Genomic DNA, 20,159 nt, shown 5'->3' with positions numbered 1-20,159 from the left:
AAAATGTAGGTGGCTTTGTCTGGTCCTGACTTGAATGGCAGAGGAGAAAGGCAGGTCAGAAGTGCAGGGAGTGATACGTAGAGTGAGAGCAGGTAGCTCGTTCTTGAAGCCCAGAGAGGAAAGGGGGTAGTAGGGAAGCCAGCTCCAAGTTCGGTGTGATTTCCACAGGGACAGGCAGTGGTTGCTCTGGATGAGCTGGAGCCCCCAGTCTTCAGGGTCCCCACTTTTTCTTCCCCCTTCTTCAGCTCCCTGTCTAAGCAGAGAGTTGGACACAGTTGTGGGCAAATCCCTTTATTCTGAATGCATCCCAGATTCCTAAAGGCAGGAGAAAGAGGCTGGTGTGGTCAGTGCCGCGGGGACGGCAGCCCACAGTTGGCCTGGGGACGGATGCACAGTGCTTCTTCTAGTGTGGCCGGAGATGGCTCATCAGAGGGAGTCACTTGGTCTGCACCTCAAAGTCCGTTTCTGACCTGGTGAGGGATGGAAGCCGAATTACAGCGACAGGGTGGAACCCCGGGACCTGCTCTTGTTCTTGGATCTGGTCTCTGAGGCGCTGGATTTCTAGGCGTTGCATTTCAATGATTCTCCCAGTTTCTTCTTGTTCATTTAGTCTCATGGTAGGAGCGATGCCGGGCGTGTCCTTGCTGGGCACTGCAAGGGACAGAGCAAGACTAATGTGGGCCTGTCACTGGACTGCAACAAAGCTTATTTGAAACCAGCTTATTCCCCCTTTCTCCCTCCCGGTCCCCTCAAACTTTTACTGACCACCTACAATGGGGTAGACACTCAATCCCAGATGCCAGGGATATACAGATAAGCTATTTCACTGTCTAGCAGAGTTGGAGAAGAGACATACTTCAGAATGATATGATAAATGCTGTACCCCAGAGTTGAGTCCCATGACCTCAGCCAGGCCCCTCTCCTGAGCCCCCCAATTTGCCTGCCTTGAGGCCCCCACCACTGCAGGCTGCTCATTCTCCCATTCCCCACACCCCAAGCAGGTGGCACTCTCCTGCTGACCTATGTTGGCATCCATGCTGCCCGTCTCCGACTCAGGTCAAAGCCCTGCTCTGGGAGGCAGACCCCTCTCTACCCTTCTTGATGTGGCCACTCCTACTCACATTCTTGAGGACCTTCCCTGTGATTCTCAGTCATCTTCATGTGCCACCATCGCCCTGGGCAATGCTGGTGTCCTAGAGGGTTCAGGGCTCATCCCATTACCTCACCTCACAAGGCTGGACTCTCAGCATCAATGTCCTTGACCTCCATACCATGTCAACACCCACTCCTGTGGCTTCCCCTCCTTCATCACACCCAGGACCCTGCATCTTTTAAATCTTTCACTCTCCTATCTTTCAGTACTCCATTCTCTTATCACAACCTCTCTTACTGCCTTATGCTCAAGACATTTGTTCTTTGAATTTAGACCCCTTTTTCCTGGACAACTCCATTTTTCATCTACCAAGTGGGTTCCTTTATCGATTCACTCCCTTTTCTGCCCAGTTAGACCCTGTTAGAAACAGTGAGTTTCTTGCACCATTTTCTCGCACCACCCAGATGCCTTCCACTTCTGCCCCATGTGCTCTGCATAGCCCAAACCCGAGACGATCCAACCACACAGTGCCTCCACTTTCACATCTGGCCTGGTGTGTCCTACTGAATTCTTGGTTTCCAACCCCCAGACAGACTTCATGTCCACGGTCAGCAAACCCTCTCATTCTCCACAGCAGCACTTCCAAACTTCACTCTAACTCTTCTCCCCAACTCTTTAAAAAAAAATTGTGGTAAAATATGTATAACATAAAATTTACCATCTTTTAAGGGTACGGTTTAGTATTGTTAAGTATATTCACACTGTTGTACAATTTATCTCTAAAACTCTTATCTTGCAGAACTGAAACTCTGCACTCATTCAAATACAACTCCGCATTCACCCCCTACCCCAGGGTCTGGCACACACCATTCGGCTTTCTATCTCTATGTATTTGACTACTGCTCTAGGTACCTCAGATAAGTGGAATCATGTAGTATTTGTCTTTTTGGGACTGGCTTATTTCACTTACCATAATGTTCTAAAGTTCATTATGTTATATCGTATGTCAAAATTTCCTTCTTTTTTAAGGCTGAATAATATTCTATTGTATGTATATACTACACTTTGTTTATTCATTCATCTACTGATAGACACTTGGGTTGCTTCTACTTTTGGCTATTGTGAATAGTGCTGTTCTGAACATGGATGTACAAATCTCTCTTTGAGACGCTGTTTTTAATTCTTTTGGGTATATACCCAGAGTGGACTGCTGTAATTTTTCGATGAACTGCTGTACAATTTTCCATAGTGACTATGCTGTTTTACATCCCCACTGATATAGTACACTAGGTTTCCAATCTCTCCAGATCCTTGCCAACACTTGTTATTATTATTTTTTGTTTGTTTTTCTTTTGGTTTATTTTGATGGTACCCGTCCTAATGGGTGTGAGGGAGTATTTTATTGTGGTTTTGATTTATATTTCCCTAATGATCAGTAATGTTGAGCATCTTTTCATGTGCTTGTTGGCCATTTGTATATCTTTGGAAAAATGTCTACTCAAGTCCTTTGCCCATTTTTAAATCTTGTTGTTGTTGTAGAAGTTCTTTATCAGATATATGGCTTGTAAATATTTTTCTCCTATTTTATGGGTTGTCTTTTCACTTTCGTTGATAGTGTTCTTTGATGCACCAAAGTTTTAAATTTTGATGTAGTCCAATTTATTTTTCCTTTCGTTGCCTGTGCTTTTGATGTCATATCTAAAAAATCCTTGCCAAATCCAATGTCATAAAGCTTTCTCCCTATGTTTTTTTTCTACGATTTTATAGTTTCAGCTCTTACATTTAGGTCTTTGGTTTATTTTGAGTTAATTTTTGTATATGATATAAAGTAAGGGTCCAACTTCATTCTTTTGTGTATGGATATCTTGTTTTCCCAGCACCATTCTTTGAAAAAACTGTCTTTAGCCCATTGAATAGTCTTGGCATCTATGGTGAAAATCTTTTGACCATACACGTGAAGATCTATTACTGGGCTCTCTATTCTATTCCATTAACCTATATGTCTGTTTTTATTCCAGTATCACACTATTTTTATTACTATGCTTTGCAGTAAGTTTTGAAATCAGTGTGAGTGTGAGACCTCCAACTTTGTTCTCTTTCAAGATTGTTTTGGCTATTCAGGGTACCTTGAGATTCAATAGGAATTTCAGGATAGATTTTTCTATTTCTGCCAAAAAACATTATTGAGCTTTTGATAAGTATTGCATTGAACTGGTAGGTTGCTTTGGGTAGCATTGACATGTTAACAATATTTAGCCTTCCGATTTATGAACATGAGATGTTTTCCACTTATTGGTGTCTTCTTTAATTTCTTTCAGCAGTGTTTTGTACTTTTCAGTGTAAATGTCTTTTGCCTCCTTGGTTAACTTTACTTCTAAGTATTTTATTCTTTTTGGTGCTATTGTAAATGGAACTGTTTTCTTAATGTTCTCTTCATGTCTTTGTTAGTATATAAAAATGCAACTGATTTTGTGTGTTGACTTTGTATTTTGCAACTGGAATTTTTGATCCTTTACATGAAACCTCTCCCTATTCTCTTTGGAATTTTGAGGGTTTTTTTTTTTGTACTCTGGTGTTTTGGAATTTCACGATGATGGCCCTGGTAAGGGTCTATCTTTAACCATTGTACTGGATACTAGGTGGATCTAATAGCTTCTTAAAGAATTTCCTTCTTGTTTTCAGCCCCACCTTTACCCCCACTTCCGGAGATATGGCTTTTGCTAATTCCTCAGCCTTTTGAGGGTTCTGTAATGTGTATTAGATTTCCACTAGCTTTCCTACTTCTGGTTTAGGAGTCAGGTTTCTTGTGCTTATGAAGCTGGTTACCGCTATGTATCCATCTTCCAGCTTTCAAAATTTTGTGCGTCTTGTTTCCTTTAGGGTCTTCTTTGACCTTATCGTTTATTTACGACATTTTAGTAGGTTTTCAAGTAGCCATCTTTAATGAGAAGTTCTAATGATATAGTTTTAATAATTGAAAACAAGCAGATGTGTCTATTAGAACCCTTAGTTAATTGTGTGAATGAAAACTTAATAAATGCTGCTAAACTAAAATGATGGTTTGGGAATGGCAACCTTTCCTGTTTGGATAAAGAATTCTTAAAAACCAACTGAATTGGTCGCTTTCTTAAACAACTTGAAGACGTATATTTTGAGCTAACTTGTCTTGTTGGGCCCATGTTCAAAATCAGAGGTCAGACTTGGGTTCTTTATAATCAAGGCAAAAAACTGATAATACCTATTGTCAACTGTTATGAACAAAATCTTCCATGAGAAAAGCTATTATCGCACGAATGATATGATGTTTGGTTTGCTTCAAAATAATCCACGGAGGGTGTGGGAGGAAATAGCTGGGGGATGGAGATACTGATGAAGCAAGAATGACAGAAATTGATACTTGTTAAAGTTGGGGAATGGATTCATTCGATTTTTCTCTAAATTTTTGTATTTGTCTAAAAAGTTCCATGATAGTAATAAGAAAAATCTAGATATATCATACATCATCCTGAGGAGGTCTCAACTAATTATTTTCTAGGATGCTTGGGCATATTTGAAGTACTTTTTTTAAAAAGAAGTTTTGCAATTGTTCACAGGCATATCTAGGCTTCACCTCCAACTGAAGATGTTTTCACCTCCAAGAAGTCAAGTATCTCAGTCTTTATAAAACATGCTGTATTCTTATGTCAGTTCTTTTGACCTAATATTGACACTTATGGTACTACTCAGAGTTTACGGTTGTCTCAAGTTTTCTTCAACTCTAATAAAAAGGGCACATGAGACAGCAAAATTATATATATGTATATAATTTTGTAATAGTTTAAGACTCACGAGAAGCTATGAGAATAGTACAGAGTTCCTGTGTATTCTTCAGCCACTTTCCCCCAGTGATAGTATCTTACATAACCATAGTACATGAGAAAACTGGTATTTGAAAGACCTAGTCTATAGCCATGGGATGTTCCTGTTCATCAAGGTTTCTCAGGTTTATTCTTGAATGTAAATCACTAGAAAACAATATACTTGAACCACATTGGCTTCATTTTAGAAATACCTTATACTCGTGGTTTTTATTGACTGTCCAGATAAGAAATAGATACCTGAAGAATGTTTTTTTTTTTTTAATTGTCTGAAAATCTGCAGTTATAGACTCTCCCTTTCATAAGCATCCACGTAATAAGTTTTTCATTGAATTTAGTGCCAGGGAAAGGTTTGTTTCTCCAGAAAAAGATTCCTTTTTCCATAAATGAGAACCACATAAACGACCATATTTCTTTGTTCCCCTTTTGCCTTGGCAGTTGGAAATTCAGAGGATCTTTGGGTTGTAATTGCAGTAACTAACTCATTTTCTATTTCTAATTTCATTCTTTCCCCTCTCCCTTTAAATAGTTTCTGGTCTTTCTTTTTGTCTTTAATTGTATAGGTCTACAATCCCTTATCCACAATTCTAAAAGACAAAAAACTCTAAAAATGATAAACATTTTTAAATTATGAAGTTTAGTGTGAATATTCATACCTTTCACAACAGAAATACTAAGATGTTTGATTTAAGGGTACTGCCCCAGACTCCTCTAGGGCTGTCATATAATATACAGTATATAGTAAGCTCTAAGATCTGAAGGATTCTGAATTCTGACACCATAGCTAACCCCAAGGATTTTGTCTGAATGTGGTAGGGTCCTCACAGATCCTTTGGAAAGCAGGTGTGTGGCATGGAGAAGCTCCCAGAAGGCCACAGAGTGGATGTGACCTAACACAGGAGGACAGGCAGCCTTGGAAGCCAAAAGGAGACATGCTCGTGGCTGCCACTGATCCCTTGATCCTAATGCCCACCTCCCTTGGCCACTGGTGACATTACCTGTCTCTGTAACCTCTTGTGGTCGGACCTTCTTGGTCAGTTTCAGAGCTGCTTCAAGGTCATAGACTTGGGAGCGAGTGACCTTCAGCTCCCTGCGCAGCTCATTAATCTCCTTGATGAGGGAGACATTTTCCTACAAAAAAAAAAAGAAAAAAGAAAAAAGAAAAAGGGAGAGAGGGAGAGAGGGAGAGGGAGGGAGAGAGAGAGGGGGGGGGAGAGAGAGAGAGAGAGAGAGACAGACAGACAGACAGACAGACAGATAGTGAGAGACAGTGAGTATGGATGGATGAGTGATTATAGGGCACAGGGCCCACCCTGGCCAGGGGCTAAGAGTGCTGGGAATGGGTGAGGCTCTCCTGGACCCAGATTAACTCTGGTTCCTCTATTGGGGCATGAATCTTTATCCTAGCTCATGGCTCAGCCCTTTGAGGTACCAGCTAACTTACCTTCAGGTGGACTCTGGCAACATAAGATACAGACAGTGTACACTATTCCCATCCATCCAGGCTCTTTCCAACATCAACAGCAACAACAACACTTCTCTAAGCACTTAATGTGAATTTAATGCATTGAAGTAGCATAATAATCCTATAATTAGATTCTATTACAATCACCATTTTACAGAAGAGGAAACTTAGGCACAGAGAGGCTATGTAACTTGCCCAAATTATATAGACAGCAAGTGACAGAGCCAGGATTCTGACCTTGAGAGTCTGCTTCCAGAGCTCTTAGCTCTTAAGTACTGTGCTATGCTTTATTCATTTTTTCTCATTCATTGTTGAACCTACATTTATAGGGTATTTGCCACATCCCTGAGATGGAGACAGAAATAAGACATGGTTTCTGCTCCAACAGCACACTGTTTACTGTGGAACACAGGAAAATGAATAATTAACATTTGCTACATCCTCTGGAAGTTCATTTCTCTTGTGTTTGACAATATCCTTTCGTCCATGCATCCACCACCCATCCAATATTTATTGAGTACTAATTACGTGCTGGGTACTGTGCTGACTCTCAAGTATATAGAAAGTGAGACCCGGCCTCTGCTCTTGAGGAGTTTAGGGTTTAGTGAGGATTCTTTGCACAGTTTAGCATGTTGGCTGCCTTGCTGTGACGCAGGAGCAGGGCACAGAGGAAAGGCACGGAACCTTTCCAGGGTGGATTCCTAGGAACTGACTCTGGGGCTGAGGCTTGAAGGAGTTATCAAGGAGAATGTAAGGGGGTCCCGGACAACTGGAACTGCAGAAGAAAGGCACAGAAATATGGCATGGCTGGCATGTGTGGGGGACTTGCAGCAATTCTGTATCACTGAGATGTAAAGTGAGAGAGGGGAGTACAGAGGAGTGAGGAAGAACATGCTGGAAGCTGGGTGCTGGGGGCTCTGGCAGCGAGCGATCTTTCCTCTCTTCACTCCCCACACTTCAAATTACTGCCTTCCTTTCCACACTCAGCACGAGGGCACTAAGCGTGGCACCATGGAGGCATCTCCATCACCATGGGCCCAGAGAGACACTGGCCACTTTGCTCTTAGAGCCCCATAGTCCCGGTACTCAGCTTGTCACAGCGGTGCCTCTCATGACTGTATAAACGAATTACCCGAAGATCTTGTTAAATGTGGCTTCTGACCTGGTAGGTCTGGAGTCAGTCCTGAGGTTCTGCATTTCTAACCAGCTCCCAAGAGATACTGCCCCTGGTCTGTGAGCCAGATCACCTTAAGGGTCTGAGTACCAAAAAAGGCAAATGCAGGCCAAATCTATATAAAATAGACTTGTGCCAGGAACAAATTGTGCTTCCACTTGGGACGTTCTCTCCGGAGTGGTGAGTGTGGAGTCAAAGCCCAGAGAACGGAATGATCTCAAACACTATTCTCACTGAGTTTTGATAAGCATTCTTGGTTATGGGGAAATGCCCATGGAGCCCTACAGGGAGCAGGTGCTGAACAGGAGACACCCCATTATATTCTTTCCCTCCAGAGCCTCTTTATCTGAGTATGTCCGATATGCCATCCGATTTTCAGATAACTTTAGTATTCCTCATTCCTCTCTCTTAGATGCAATGCCCAATCATTGCCAATCCCTCGTCCTTAGGCTAGGCTTTGTGCTCATTTTTGTGTAAAGTCAGCAGGTTTTCTTTATCTGATCTTTTACCCTTTTAACCTACCCAGGCCTAGGTGATCAATCCTCCACATTTCCTTTACAGATATTCTCCAGTAGAATCTCTGCCAAGTTTCCTTCCCCTGGAACTTCTCCATGCAAATTTGATATTATGACACAATTGATTAAACACAAATATATTGGTTCTAAGACCTTGGCCTCTACCTTGCCTGTAAGAGGTGCTCCATAAATATTTGTGGAATGGATAAGCAAATGAATAACTAATGCAGCAGATACCAACTTGAATAAGATGAGATTCTTACTAAGGAGGAAATTTCAAAATAGGGAGTAAAGGTCAGGCAGAGGAGAACAGACATAAAGGAGTCTCGGGAAAGCCGCAGGGAATTCATAGGCAACCTGAGCTCAGGGGCTCTCTCCACTCCTCCTCTTAGGTGGCATCACTCAGCTTCACTACCTTGCCTCATTCAACATAACAGTAGTAATCAGAATGAAGATTAGAGGCTGAAAGTATCGTTTTCCCAGCCCCCTCCATAAACATCTTCAGTTACTTCTTCTTGGTCATCTCCATCCATTTTGTCACTGAATCCTGTCAATTTTGTGTCTGAGCTGAAACTTGTGTCCACTCTTACCGCTGTGATTTGTAACCAGCTCTCAGCATCTCTCCCCCTGCTGCTATAATGGCCCCAAGTGGAGCCCCTGGCCTGGTTTCTCCCTGTCCCTCCACCCTAGACAACACTGTCACCGTGACTGGGACTTCTGGCTCCTGGTGCCTTTTGGTGTGAATGCCTGTTTCCAACTGCCCTGTCAGCCTTGGACACCTCCATGATGCTGGCCACCTGAATGGACCTCCAGGACATGGCTCAGGCTTTATCAGACTGAGGCCTATGACTCAATACAACCCTATTCTCTTGTTCTGTTTGTTTGTTCGTTCGTTCGTTCGTTCGTTCGTTCGTTCGTTCGTTCGTTCGTTCGTTCGTTCATTCATTCATTCATTCATTCATTCATAAAAATCACTTAAGAACCAGTTCCTGAATGCCTGCTATGCACTGTTCATTGTGTCAGACACAGTAAGTAGGTCTAGCTTGGATCTAATGCCAAGAGATGCCATGAGAGTCTGAAAAGGGGCACTCACCCTGTGTGAGGAAGGCTCTTGGGGAGGTGGGGACAGGAAGAGGGTTTCAGGCCCAGAGCCAAGAGGGAGCAAGCAGGAGCTGAGGCACTAAATGCTTGATGATGATAAGAGTAATAATAACTTCAAGGGTTGATTGGATCCCTGCACCATATCAAACATTTTGCATACATTATCTCATTTAATCCCTACAACACCCTTATGAGGAAGGTGTTATTAGACTCATTTTCATAAGAGGAAACTGAGGCAGTGCATAAATGGAAGAGCTAGGATTCAAATCTGGTTGTTTGCATCCAAGTGCCTGGTTCCTCTGTGACTGTGGCCTCCCATACTCAACTTTCCCACCTCCATTCCAACACCTCTCATAGTATGATGGCAACAGTAGCCCCCAGAAAGAATATGCCGGGCTCCCTAAAGAGTGCTTTCCAGGGTGGTCCATGTACTGAAGAGTCCAGAGGTCACACTGAGGTCAACTACACAGGCATACCTCAGGGGGATATGGTGGGTTTGGTTCCAGACCACCACAATAAAGCAAGTCACATAATTTTTTTGGTTTCCCAGTGCATATAAAAATTATGTTTATACTATACGGTAGCCTATTAACTGTGCAATAGCATTATGTCTAAACAAATGTACATACCTAATTGAAAATACTTTGTTAAAAAATGCTAACCTTCATCTGAACTGTTGGAAAAATGCTTGACGTAGGGTTGCCACAAATCTTCAATTTGTAAAAAACACAATATCTGTGAAGTGCAATAAAGCGAGGCTCAATAAAAAAGAGGTATGCTTGTATGTTCTGGGTAGCTTCGTGAATTTAAAATGTGAACGCAACAGGTTTGCTTCGCCTTCTATTCCTGATCCCTCCTTGGTCAGGATGGCCTACAAGAAGCCCTTCCAACCCTCCAGAACCACACTTAGCTCCTCTGCAGCAGGGAAAATCTGACCTGGGATCCATCAAGTGCCAAGTAGTGGAGTAGGTAAAAGAGACTGGTTGGGGATGCTAGGGTCTGTTTATACAGAAACCCTTCTACAGAAAGCAGCTATACCAAACTGTCCAGGATTGCCTTTGGTCAAGAGCCACGGCAGAGCGCCACATATGGGAACTTACTGGCAGATCTTTCAGATGCCTAGGTTGGGCAGAGGAGAGAAGGAATGCCTATAGCACCCCATACTGGCCTTCCATGAGTTGACATCTTTAAGTATACGGCCATGTCTGGCAGTGTGGAAAGAGCCGGCAACTGATCTGTTTATTCTGTGAACTTGGAAGCACTGCATTGGTGGCATCCTTCTGGAACCCATGGCTGGTGGGCTTGCCATCTAATTACACAAGTGAGCCATTTCTCTGCTTCTCTTTCAACCTGCTTCTCGTGTCTAACCTGACTTTTCTATTAATCACTTCTACTCTGAAATGTCTTTGACGTCACAAGCTCCCACTTCCAAGTGCTTTGCATCTCCCTATCACATGGCAGTCATTTTCTGATAGGTTTCCCTGCCACCTTCCTTTCCCCACCACCTTCCTTTCCCCACCAGCCTTCTCACCTGTCAACTGAATTAACCTTGTCAGAACAGATAACATCTCTACCTACTTAAGAAACCTTGAATGGCACCTGCTTATAAGCTCTACACTTCTTGGTGTGGCATGGAGAGCATTTTCAATGTGACCCCAAGCTACTTACGGCTCCAGTGGGCCCTTTCTCCTTGCCTCCATGCTGTGCAATAAAGTAAGGTCTGTGGGCTCCTGGGTCCCCAAACACCCCGAAAGCCTCGCTCTTCACCACCTGTTCACAGGTCGAGCCCTCTACCTGGAAGGCTCTTCTCCCATTTGCTCCTGGCCCACACTCTACTTACCCTTCGAGGCTCAAATGCTGCTTCCCCTAATTGAAGTCGGCCTCTATGATGAGCTCACAGCACTGGATCCACTGTGTGGAGCAGCGCTTACTTGCATCTTGCTCAAGCTCAAGCTCCCTTCAAGTAGCTCCCTGAGGGTAGGCACGCTATCATACTCATCTTGGAATCTTCCATGGCTGGCACAGAGCTTGCTATGCAAGAAGCCCTCGAAATAATGTATAGTGCATGAACAAAGTATGTGTCCTGGATATTTGTATTCCATAGCAACTCTTGTTTTCATATCTGTAAGTGTGCTGGGGAGTGAGTGGGAAGGCCTCACGCTCCTCTCTGAACACACAAATGAGATCGTGACCTCATTTTCTGTGTTTTCTAATGAGCTTCTCTCAGATGCTATGTCTGCCCAGGCCTTCCTTGGCCTTTTTGGATGGAAGTGTCAGGGCCTTGGAACCTGCAGACGCAGCTCCTTACCACTGCATACTAGGTATCAGGTGCCCCGGGCCACCTTTTGCGGGGTCTGGGATCAGCTGTGTCTCCAGCCCACAGGCACCCCTGGACTGTGCTGTGGGGCCTTTCAGGCTCTCCCACTGGATTTTCACCTTGGTTCTTGAATAGGTCTTTAGCTTGGTGGAGCTGAAGTTGGTATTTTCCTCCCCATTTTACTGATAGGGAAGGAGGTTCCTGAAGTGAAGGAATTTACTCAAGGCCTCCCCACAAGCGTGGCTGAGGCAGGATAAACTGGGTCTACACAGTGGCTTCGCCTGCTCATTTTTAGCCTGCCCTGGAACCTTCCTTGCCTGGCCCCGGCCTGGCCCCTCTCCTTCAACTTCAGATCAAAGAAAGAAACAATTTTTGTGATCCAGAGCAGTGGTTTTGAAATTTTTTCTTTCTTTTTTAACTTTCCAAACAAAAAATTATACAGAGCCCACTGTAATAAGCAAGGAGTCTTTTTGGTCGAGGGGTGGAGACCCATGGCCCTGGCTCCCGAGCCCACTCTTGCTCCTTGAAGTTGTCTGGGGGCACTTCTATGGGTGCATAGGGCTCCACAGCATGTGGGGTTACAATGCTGCTCGAGAAAATGCTCTTCCAGGGATTTCTCTCTGATAGGGCTTGGCAAGCGCCCTGTTGGGTCTCCTTTGCTCCCCCTACCCCGACTTGCACCCTGGTCCAGCAGGAGTGGAGCAGGCAGCCTTTGGGGGTACTGAGGAGCAAAAGAGGACATTATACCTGCCCTGAGCAGCTTCATGCTCATGTTTGCACTCTCTGGCTACCCTGTGGTCTTCCCTGTCCTTCCTTTTCCTTCTCCGAGGACTGACATTTGCTTTGTGTCTCTGCTTGGTGTGGAGAGAGGCACCCAGCCCCTGGAGGACTCCTCAGGCCTGTGCTCTGATAGCAGTGCATAGATAAGAGCTCGGCAATGTCATCATTTGACAACTGCTTTGGCAGACGCACTGGTCCCACTGCCCAGCACACTGCTGTCTAGAGCTTGGTGGGCTCTCGATGCTTGGGGGCACTTGAGACCCTTAGCGATGGCTCTGTGCATCAGTTGCTGGTGCCTAAAGATTCCACCAATTGGATCTACTACTATTTTGGGGGCCTCTGACAGCTTTCATAACCCAGGAGTAGGGCTGTGGTTTGATGGTATGGGGCTGCTTGTAAGATGGTGCGAGACTCACTATACTTGGGCCTGGCCTGAACTGCACTGTGCTCAGTCCAGCTATGTATAGACTGGCCAAACTGTGAACTGGTTTGTTTCAATCTAACTACAGCCCATCCTCAACCCAGTATTTTAATTATGGCATTAAAGAAATATAAGCATAAAAAGGTATGTGCCCTACAAATGGCATTTTGATGTTCTCTTTTGATATTAATTCACGTGAATTGCCTCAGACGATACTGATACCCAGAGAAATCTGGCAGAAGAAGCCTGACTGGCAGTACTGATAATGTGCTTAAGTGGAGGTGGCAGTAATGGGGTCAGGCTCTCTGCACAGCCTTACAGAGGATCTTTATGGAGGTGGGTGTGAAGAATTCATTAAATCAGAGTGAGAACAACGCTTAGGCTGGGTGTGGTTGGCTCGGACTCAAGAGATAAGGGTAGGGACCTGAGGCACCAGAAAAGTCAGATGTGGTGGGTGGAGGCAGGCGTATTCCCGAGGAGAAGACCTGGCCAGCGAGGACCATGTGATATCAGTAGCAGCATAAAAAGCAGTAGAACAAAAGTAAGGTGAAGTAAGAGATGGAAACAGGAAAGAAGGAGAGAGTGACTCAGGAGAACCAAAATCATGTGGATGAAGGTCCAGAGGGGACAGGGGTCAACGAGAGAAGTGAGGCAGGACACAGGAGTCCTTTGGATAAAGATGGGGCAGAAAAAAGAAATGGATTCCTGGTGAAGCGAAGCGGGGAGAAATGAATGAGCATTGGTGGGGCAGGGGTGGGCATGGAAATGCCTAGAAAACTTTTGTGGCAGGGCTCTGGGCCTTGGTCACAGCCAGGATGAGCTCTGCTCCCAGAGAAGAAGAGTACAAGAGAACGCTTTAGGAAAAGGTAGTGGGTTCCCTAGGCAGTTGGGATGCCCTGAGTATGGGTGGTCTCAGAGGGGCCCTAGACAGGCTCTCTCATCTGCGATGGCTCAGGCTCTGAGGGAGCTGATGGGGAGCGTGCAGGTACCTGCATGATGCGGACGTAATCAGTGCGGTGCAGCTCGCTGTCCTTGACCACCTTCTTCTTGAGAGTGGCCAGGTTCCTCTCCAGGTGCTCTCGCTGACGGGCATACTCCTGCTGCAAGTCCGTGTTCATCTCTGCGATCTCCAACTGATGGGCCAGAGGGGGTTCACAGTGAGCAAGGGGAGACCTGGAGAGAAGGGGAAGGCGGGAGAGGGAGGCAGAGCTCACCATGTCTGCCCGCTGCACGTACTTCTCAAAGAGACCTCGGACCTTCTCCTTCAGCTGCCGGGGTTCCTGGATATATGCCACGCAGTTGTGAAGGTCCGTCTTAAACCGTTTGACCAGTGCCTCCAAGTCCCGCTCCTGCAATGAGAGGTGCTTACTCCTGGTGCTGAAGGGATTCTCCAGGGGCAGGGGCTGCAGGTTAATGGCTTCATAAAGAGACAAGAGATGCCTCATCCAGGACTTACAGTTGACCATCAGGACACAGAGACTAGATAAGCACACAGCCCAGAGGGAGGCACTAAACTCTTGTGCACCTGGCCTGAACAGCGTCATCCTTAAGAGGCCACACACAGTGATTCCTTTATTGGCTCTGGGTCCCTTTCAGGACCACAAGCCTTAAAAGATGAAAGGAAGTGCAGTGGTCACCCTTACTCCTTTCTGAGCCAAGACAGAAAGTATCGATTCTCTCTTGCAGGTCCTTGGGGCAGGGCATCCATGCCCCTGTATTAGCTCATCCAGGGGTTATCCTTCCTGGGGGCTGCTGTGAGTGGGTACAGAAAAAATGACAAAAGTGGGCAGACTGATTCATCTGCAAAATTGGGCTAGATTCTCTCTCCTCCCTCATGTTTTCTCTGATACTCATCCTCCCTTACTCCTGACCTTGAGAGTCTCTCCTTTCTCTTGGCTCCCTTAACCCTTTATTCATATTCCATAATTCTCCACTGTGCATTATAATTGTTATGCACGCGGCACAAATCACCTATCAACCTCTTCAGTTAGTAAAGGGCAGGATCATTATCAGTTCACATTTGTAGATCTACGGCTTCTAGTATTACCTAGTACAGAACCAATGTTTAATGTGGGGGATGGAAAAATTCACTCAGAGCCAACCAACATTCCAGGGCACCCTGATCCAGTGGGTGAGGGTGCAGCTGAGTCTTCGCCCAGAACCAGAAGACTTGGTTCTCAGTTCTGGCTCCCTATGTATGTACTAACTCCTATGGGTGCCAGGTGAAGTTTCTTAATCTCCTAATCATTTTCACCTGGCTTTCCTTAGCTCTTACATAGAGATTGTAATAGGTGATCCCTGAGGTGTTCCAAGCCTCAGCATTGATTTGGTAGTCAAGGACTTTAACCAGGGACTACAAATGACCTTTCTGAGCATGCTCCGTCTCAGGACAAACAAGCCAATGCTGTACTCCCACAAAACTGGCTTTCCACCTCTCTCAGTCACTTTACCCAAAGTCATTTTATAGTCTCGGATGAATTGTCTTGTAAATTTGCATGGGCCTGTAATCTGGCAGGGCTATGAGCAAGTAAAGGATGTGAGTTAAAATGGGAATGTATCTTAGCAATGGGCTGGCTCTGGCTCTGTCGCAGACAGATGCCAGATCCTGAATCCAAGAACTGTCAGATGCTGAAAATCCTCACACCTTCTGTTTCTCTCTGCGCATCTCCTGATCAGTGGCTCTCAATTTCTGCCACAATTCTGTGATGTTCAGCTCCAGCTGTGTGTTCTGCTTATGGAAACGCTCCAGTTCAGCTTCCATCTATAGAGAGTAAGGGACAGAGAGTCAGGAATAAGAAAGTAAGACAATGAAAATTAACTTTGAGGACTGAAGTTTTCAGTGGGAATGTCTCCCCTGATACCAGAGCACTTATTTTCTAGTTGCCACTTGTCCTCTGGAACAAAACCTTTCTTTTTATTTCTTACCATCCCCAGAGCCCCCACCCTCTTGGCTGATATGTTAACCCAGATCATGTGTTTCTATAGCTGGGCTATAAATTCTTCCCTCTTAGTTGCTCTTTTCCTTCAACCATGCTGATTACCTTCTTTTCTTAAATTCCTTATAAATTGGTAACTCTCAAGTACTGGAATCTCTACTCTGACCTGAGGCAGGGCTTTACAGAGAAGTACCTTCCTTGCCTACTTTGTGAAGTTGTGTGAATCTTGACCTTCTAAGGCTACAAGTCATCAGAGTAGAAAGTTTTGAGAGTGCCGTGTAGGCATCCTCAGTCAAAGGCATAAAACAGAGAAGAGGAAGCTGAGAAGGAACCTCAACCTCATCAGTTCTGTTGAAATAGTCTTAAAAAGTACAATTGAAGAGAGTGTCCCATCTTCAAAAGAAAAAGAGGAAACCACTAGTAGCTTTTGAAAGATTTTTTATGCATTGTTCCATTTGTATTAACCAAAGACATGACAGACAACCAGAGCTTCTGATTAAGATGAGGTCAGCTGTAGGTGAGCTCTCAGTTAATCTAATTCCTCCCAAAGGAAAGGAGTGATGTTTGATTTATACGCTAAATCTGGTAGACACTAGTATTCCTGATAATAGAGAGGTTCGCTATTTTTGGAAGATGGGACAGTTCACTGGTTTTTTCATGGCTGAATGGAGTAGCTCTTCTAGTCTATTCCAGGCCCTTTGTTGATTCCAGGCCCTTCTTGGGTACCGGGAGGTCCTACTGAGCCACATTTATGTTCTGGACATGAAGGCGCAGCCTTTAGAAGAATGTCTTCATTATTGAAAGCACTTTGTATAGACAGAGAAGCCCTCTGACCCGATGCCTGTCATAAAGGCAGCACTCAATAAGTATTCGTATGAATGAAGGAATGCCCAAATGTATAAGGCAAGGGGAGCAACAGTGAAGAAAGGGAGGAGGGCCTCAAACAACCTGCCTTCTGGAAGAGGAATGATAAGATAAACACGCAATGTTGGCAGAGCTATGTTCAGCCACCTTGTAGAGTAGGGATCCCTAACTCCCAGGCCGGATGGGTATTAGTCCATGGCCTGTTAGGAACTGGGCCGCACAGCAGGTGAGCAGCGGTTGAGTGAGTGAAGCTTCATTTGTACTTGCAGCCGCTCCCCAGCACTAGCATCACCGCCTCAGCTCCACCTCAGATCAGCAGGCATTAGATTCTCGTAGAAGCACTGGTCCCTGATGCCAACAAGGTTGGGGACCGCTGTTCTAGAGGACATACAGTGAGTGTGGGTATTTGCACTGCTAAAGAAAGAATGTGCCCATTAGAAAGGGCATAGGGCTACAGAACTCATTAAGAGGAAGTTTCTGTCTTCAAGAAGCCTCAGGTCTAGAGGGACAGGAGAGTAGGAAATCAAAAGTTAAAGTGGAACGGGATAAACGCCATCTGCGGTTGAGGTAGAAAGGGCCTTGTGTGTGCACAGAGGAGGTGAGGAGGTAGTACCCAGAGAAGGAGTGCTCAGTTGGGATTTGTAGGAGGAACAAGTATTAGAGGACAAATTGAGGAAGGAGGATTGTAGGCAGAGAGAACAGCCCATGCACAGAGAGGCAGAGGTGTGGGTGGCTTGGTGCATCTCTGCAGTTACAAGTGGTCCAGGGTGGCTGCAGGAAGGATGCATGTGGGGAAGGCAGAAAGGGGCTGGAGAGGTCGGCTGAGCTTGGTCATGCAGGACCCAAGGGCAGAGGCTTGAATAGTGAAAAAGTCAGCCTTTATCCTGGCCAGAATTTGAAGTGGCCAGAAGTTTGGCCTTTATCCTGAGAGCTCAGGGAACTAGTGAGGGGCTTTACCCAAGGAAGGGCACAATCTGATTTATACCTTAGGAAGCCCGATGCAGAGGTTCTGCTGGAGAGAGCAAAACTGGAGCCAGGCAGATCAGCCAGGAGGCTGCCACGGGGGGCCCAGGTGAGAGGATGGTGTCTTAGACCAAGGAAATGGCAGCTGCAAGGGAGAAAGGGCTTCTCCAAGGGTGTCCGAGTGCCTGCAGCTGGCTATATAGAGGTCTTAGCTCTACCAATGAATCCAAATGTGTCTCTGACTCCCCAGAGGGAAGCCCCAAGGTCAGATCAGGCCTAGCTATCAGCCCTGGCAGCAACTGGTACTGGGGTGAGAGTAGGAGGTGCCCTGTTTGAAGCATTCCAAGTTGTGGGCATTATCTCCCACAGAGAGAATCAATGCCATAGTTGGCCCAGTTACTGACAGGAAATGAATAAGCTCTCAGGTATGTCAGGGTGGAAAGTAACTGACCCAATCCTAAATCCAGTTGACAAATATGTCACATGAGGAGAGAGAAGTGGGGCAGTGATTTCCAGGTAGGTGGGACCTCTGCCCTCTCATATGTTCGGGCTACCATTTTTGGGCCCTGAAGTCACTCAAGAATGGCAGGAGGTACAGAGGAGGGAGCTCTGTGGTCAGCTGGGGACATTCTTCCTTATCTCAAAGGCCAGGGAGAAAGTTATTGCCACAAGACATGCCCTCTCTGATCTCCCTTAGTCCTGGACTGGTTCCACCATCTGGCTTCTTTCCCGGGCCTCGTAGAGAAAAGGCTTTGCTTTTCTCCACTATAGCTCCTGTGTATCCAATTCTAGTTGGGCCATCAATGTTCTCTGACACCCTTTTACTTGTTATCCTTGCTCAGCACAATGAGAGAAAACGGAAGGGGAGCAGAAGGCTATTTTGGATAGTGTGGTCAGGGAAGGTCTTCTTGAAGAGGTGACATATGTACTGAGACCTTGAAAGATACAAAGAAGCCAGTCACGTGAAGTTCTGGAGCCTTCTGGGTACAGAAAGCAGAATTGTAAAGGTCTGGGGATGGGAAAAGTTCAGCTTATCTTTGGAACTACCAGAACGCCTGTGGGCTGGAGCAGGGGAGAGAGCCTAGAGATAAGGCTGGAGAGGTGCGTAGAGGCTAGATTATGCAGGACCTCCTGGGCTCTGGTAGGGAGTTGGATTTTATTCTAGGTGTAATGGGACACCACGGAGTCTTCACTGTGGCCTCTATGTGGAGAGCAGACGGGAGGCTGGAGTTCAGTCCAGAGAAGATGGAAGCTTGAACTGGGATGATGGCAGTAGAGGGGAAGGAAAGCTGGATTTCAGGAATCTTTTTTGAAATCGATCAGAGAGGCATTGGTGATGATTTGGATATAGGAATTAAGAGAAGGGAAGAATCAGAAAGACTTCTACCCTTCTGCCTTAAGCACCTGGGTGAATAATGGTACCATTTACTGAGAAACGAGAAGCTGGAGGGAAGGGAAGTCAGGAATTCAATTTTAGATCAACCATGGCCCCCACTGTCCAATGCTTTGCCCAGGGAGGAGTGGCTGATAGGTAAACATGTGTCATAAGGAAATGCAATGTGTATGGGGCAGAGGGGCCAAGGGGCACACTTGTACCTCACTGGACTCTCAGAAGCCCTTGTCCAGTTGCTCTTGCTTTTAATCTCTCCTTTTACCTTCATCCTGTTTGCTTCCCAGAACACACACTTAATTATGCCACTCTCCTGCTCAAGGTCCTTTGATGACTTCCCGTTTCTTATCAGGTGAGGTCAAACACCAGGGCCTGCAGAGAGAGCCCCAACCAACACTTCCAGTCTGAAAAAGTGTTGAATTGGAGGCGGTATACTTTCTGGTGCCACAGGCTGGTGGCTGAGTACACATTGCCCCCTGGTGGCTGAAGGCCCAACAGCCACGGGGTCCCTTTGAGCATTCAGACAGAGCATGCACCCTGAGACGCTGGTAGGGCTCAAGCATACCCGAGTCAAACCCCAAAGCACTTTGCTTTTGCACAACTGAGCCCCTCGTTGGGCCTTCTATGTGTCATCCTCTGCCGAGTGGAGGCTGCATACACCTTGAGAGAAGGGAGGGGCTGTGAGGAGAGATTTCATTCCCCCTGAGGCCAGCCAGGAATGGTCAGGGGAGGAGGTGGCCAGTTGGAGAGGGCATGGTGGGGCAGGTGGCTTCTCACCTCCTGAATCTGTTCCTTCATCACCTTGATCTCATTCTCTCGAGGTTCTATTTGCTTTTTCAGCTCCTTTATTTTGTAGTCAAGCACAAACTTGAATTTCTCTAGTTCTTGATTTTTTTTTTTCAGATCATAAATTCGCTTTTCCTGTGGGTGACAAGAGAGAGAAGTGAGAGATGTCAGGAAGCCCGGGTATACAGGCTTTCCTCGCTGGGGATACAAAGGCTGGCTCCCCCACGAGGCTGTGGCCCTGACTCCTTGGCTCCCGTGCCAGGACTTCATGCATTCACTCACTCGCTCATATGCAGGTTGAGGCTGACTGTTCTAAAACTGGCCTACACAGCATCATCTCTTGTCCCACACGCTGTTGTACGATGTGACCTTATGCTTTTCCATTAGGAGGCAGGATTTGATTCCCTCCTCTTACATCTAGCTGGACTTATGGCTTGTTTGTAACCCAAAAGAATGCAGCTCATACGATGTGTGGCTACCCAGGCTAGCTCAGAAAA

The 20,159-nt window shown here is 45.7% G+C and overlaps 1 protein-coding gene across 1 annotated transcript in view; it reads right to left on the bottom strand.

Annotated features, from left to right (window-relative positions):
- CFAP57 (cilia and flagella associated protein 57) overlaps positions 1–20,159 on the bottom strand; it is a 53,845-nt gene continuing 33,686 nt past the window's right edge. The window contains exons 19-24 of the mRNA XM_025046451.1: positions 19,654–19,797; positions 15,368–15,484; positions 13,938–14,072; positions 13,713–13,856; positions 5,949–6,081; positions 1–651 (exon numbers count right to left, since the gene is read on the bottom strand). Coding sequence (XP_024902219.1) covers positions 437–651; positions 5,949–6,081; positions 13,713–13,856; positions 13,938–14,072; positions 15,368–15,484; positions 19,654–19,797 — 888 coding nt within the window. The 3' untranslated portion in view covers positions 1–436. The remainder of the gene's footprint in view (positions 652–5,948; positions 6,082–13,712; positions 13,857–13,937; positions 14,073–15,367; positions 15,485–19,653; positions 19,798–20,159) is intronic.

This window comes from Pteropus alecto, unplaced genomic scaffold (assembly GCF_000325575.1).
Source record: "Pteropus alecto unplaced genomic scaffold, ASM32557v1 scaffold484, whole genome shotgun sequence".
NCBI lineage: Eukaryota > Metazoa > Chordata > Mammalia > Chiroptera > Pteropodidae > Pteropus > Pteropus alecto.
This window is presented reverse-complemented; position numbering and strand designations above follow the sequence as displayed.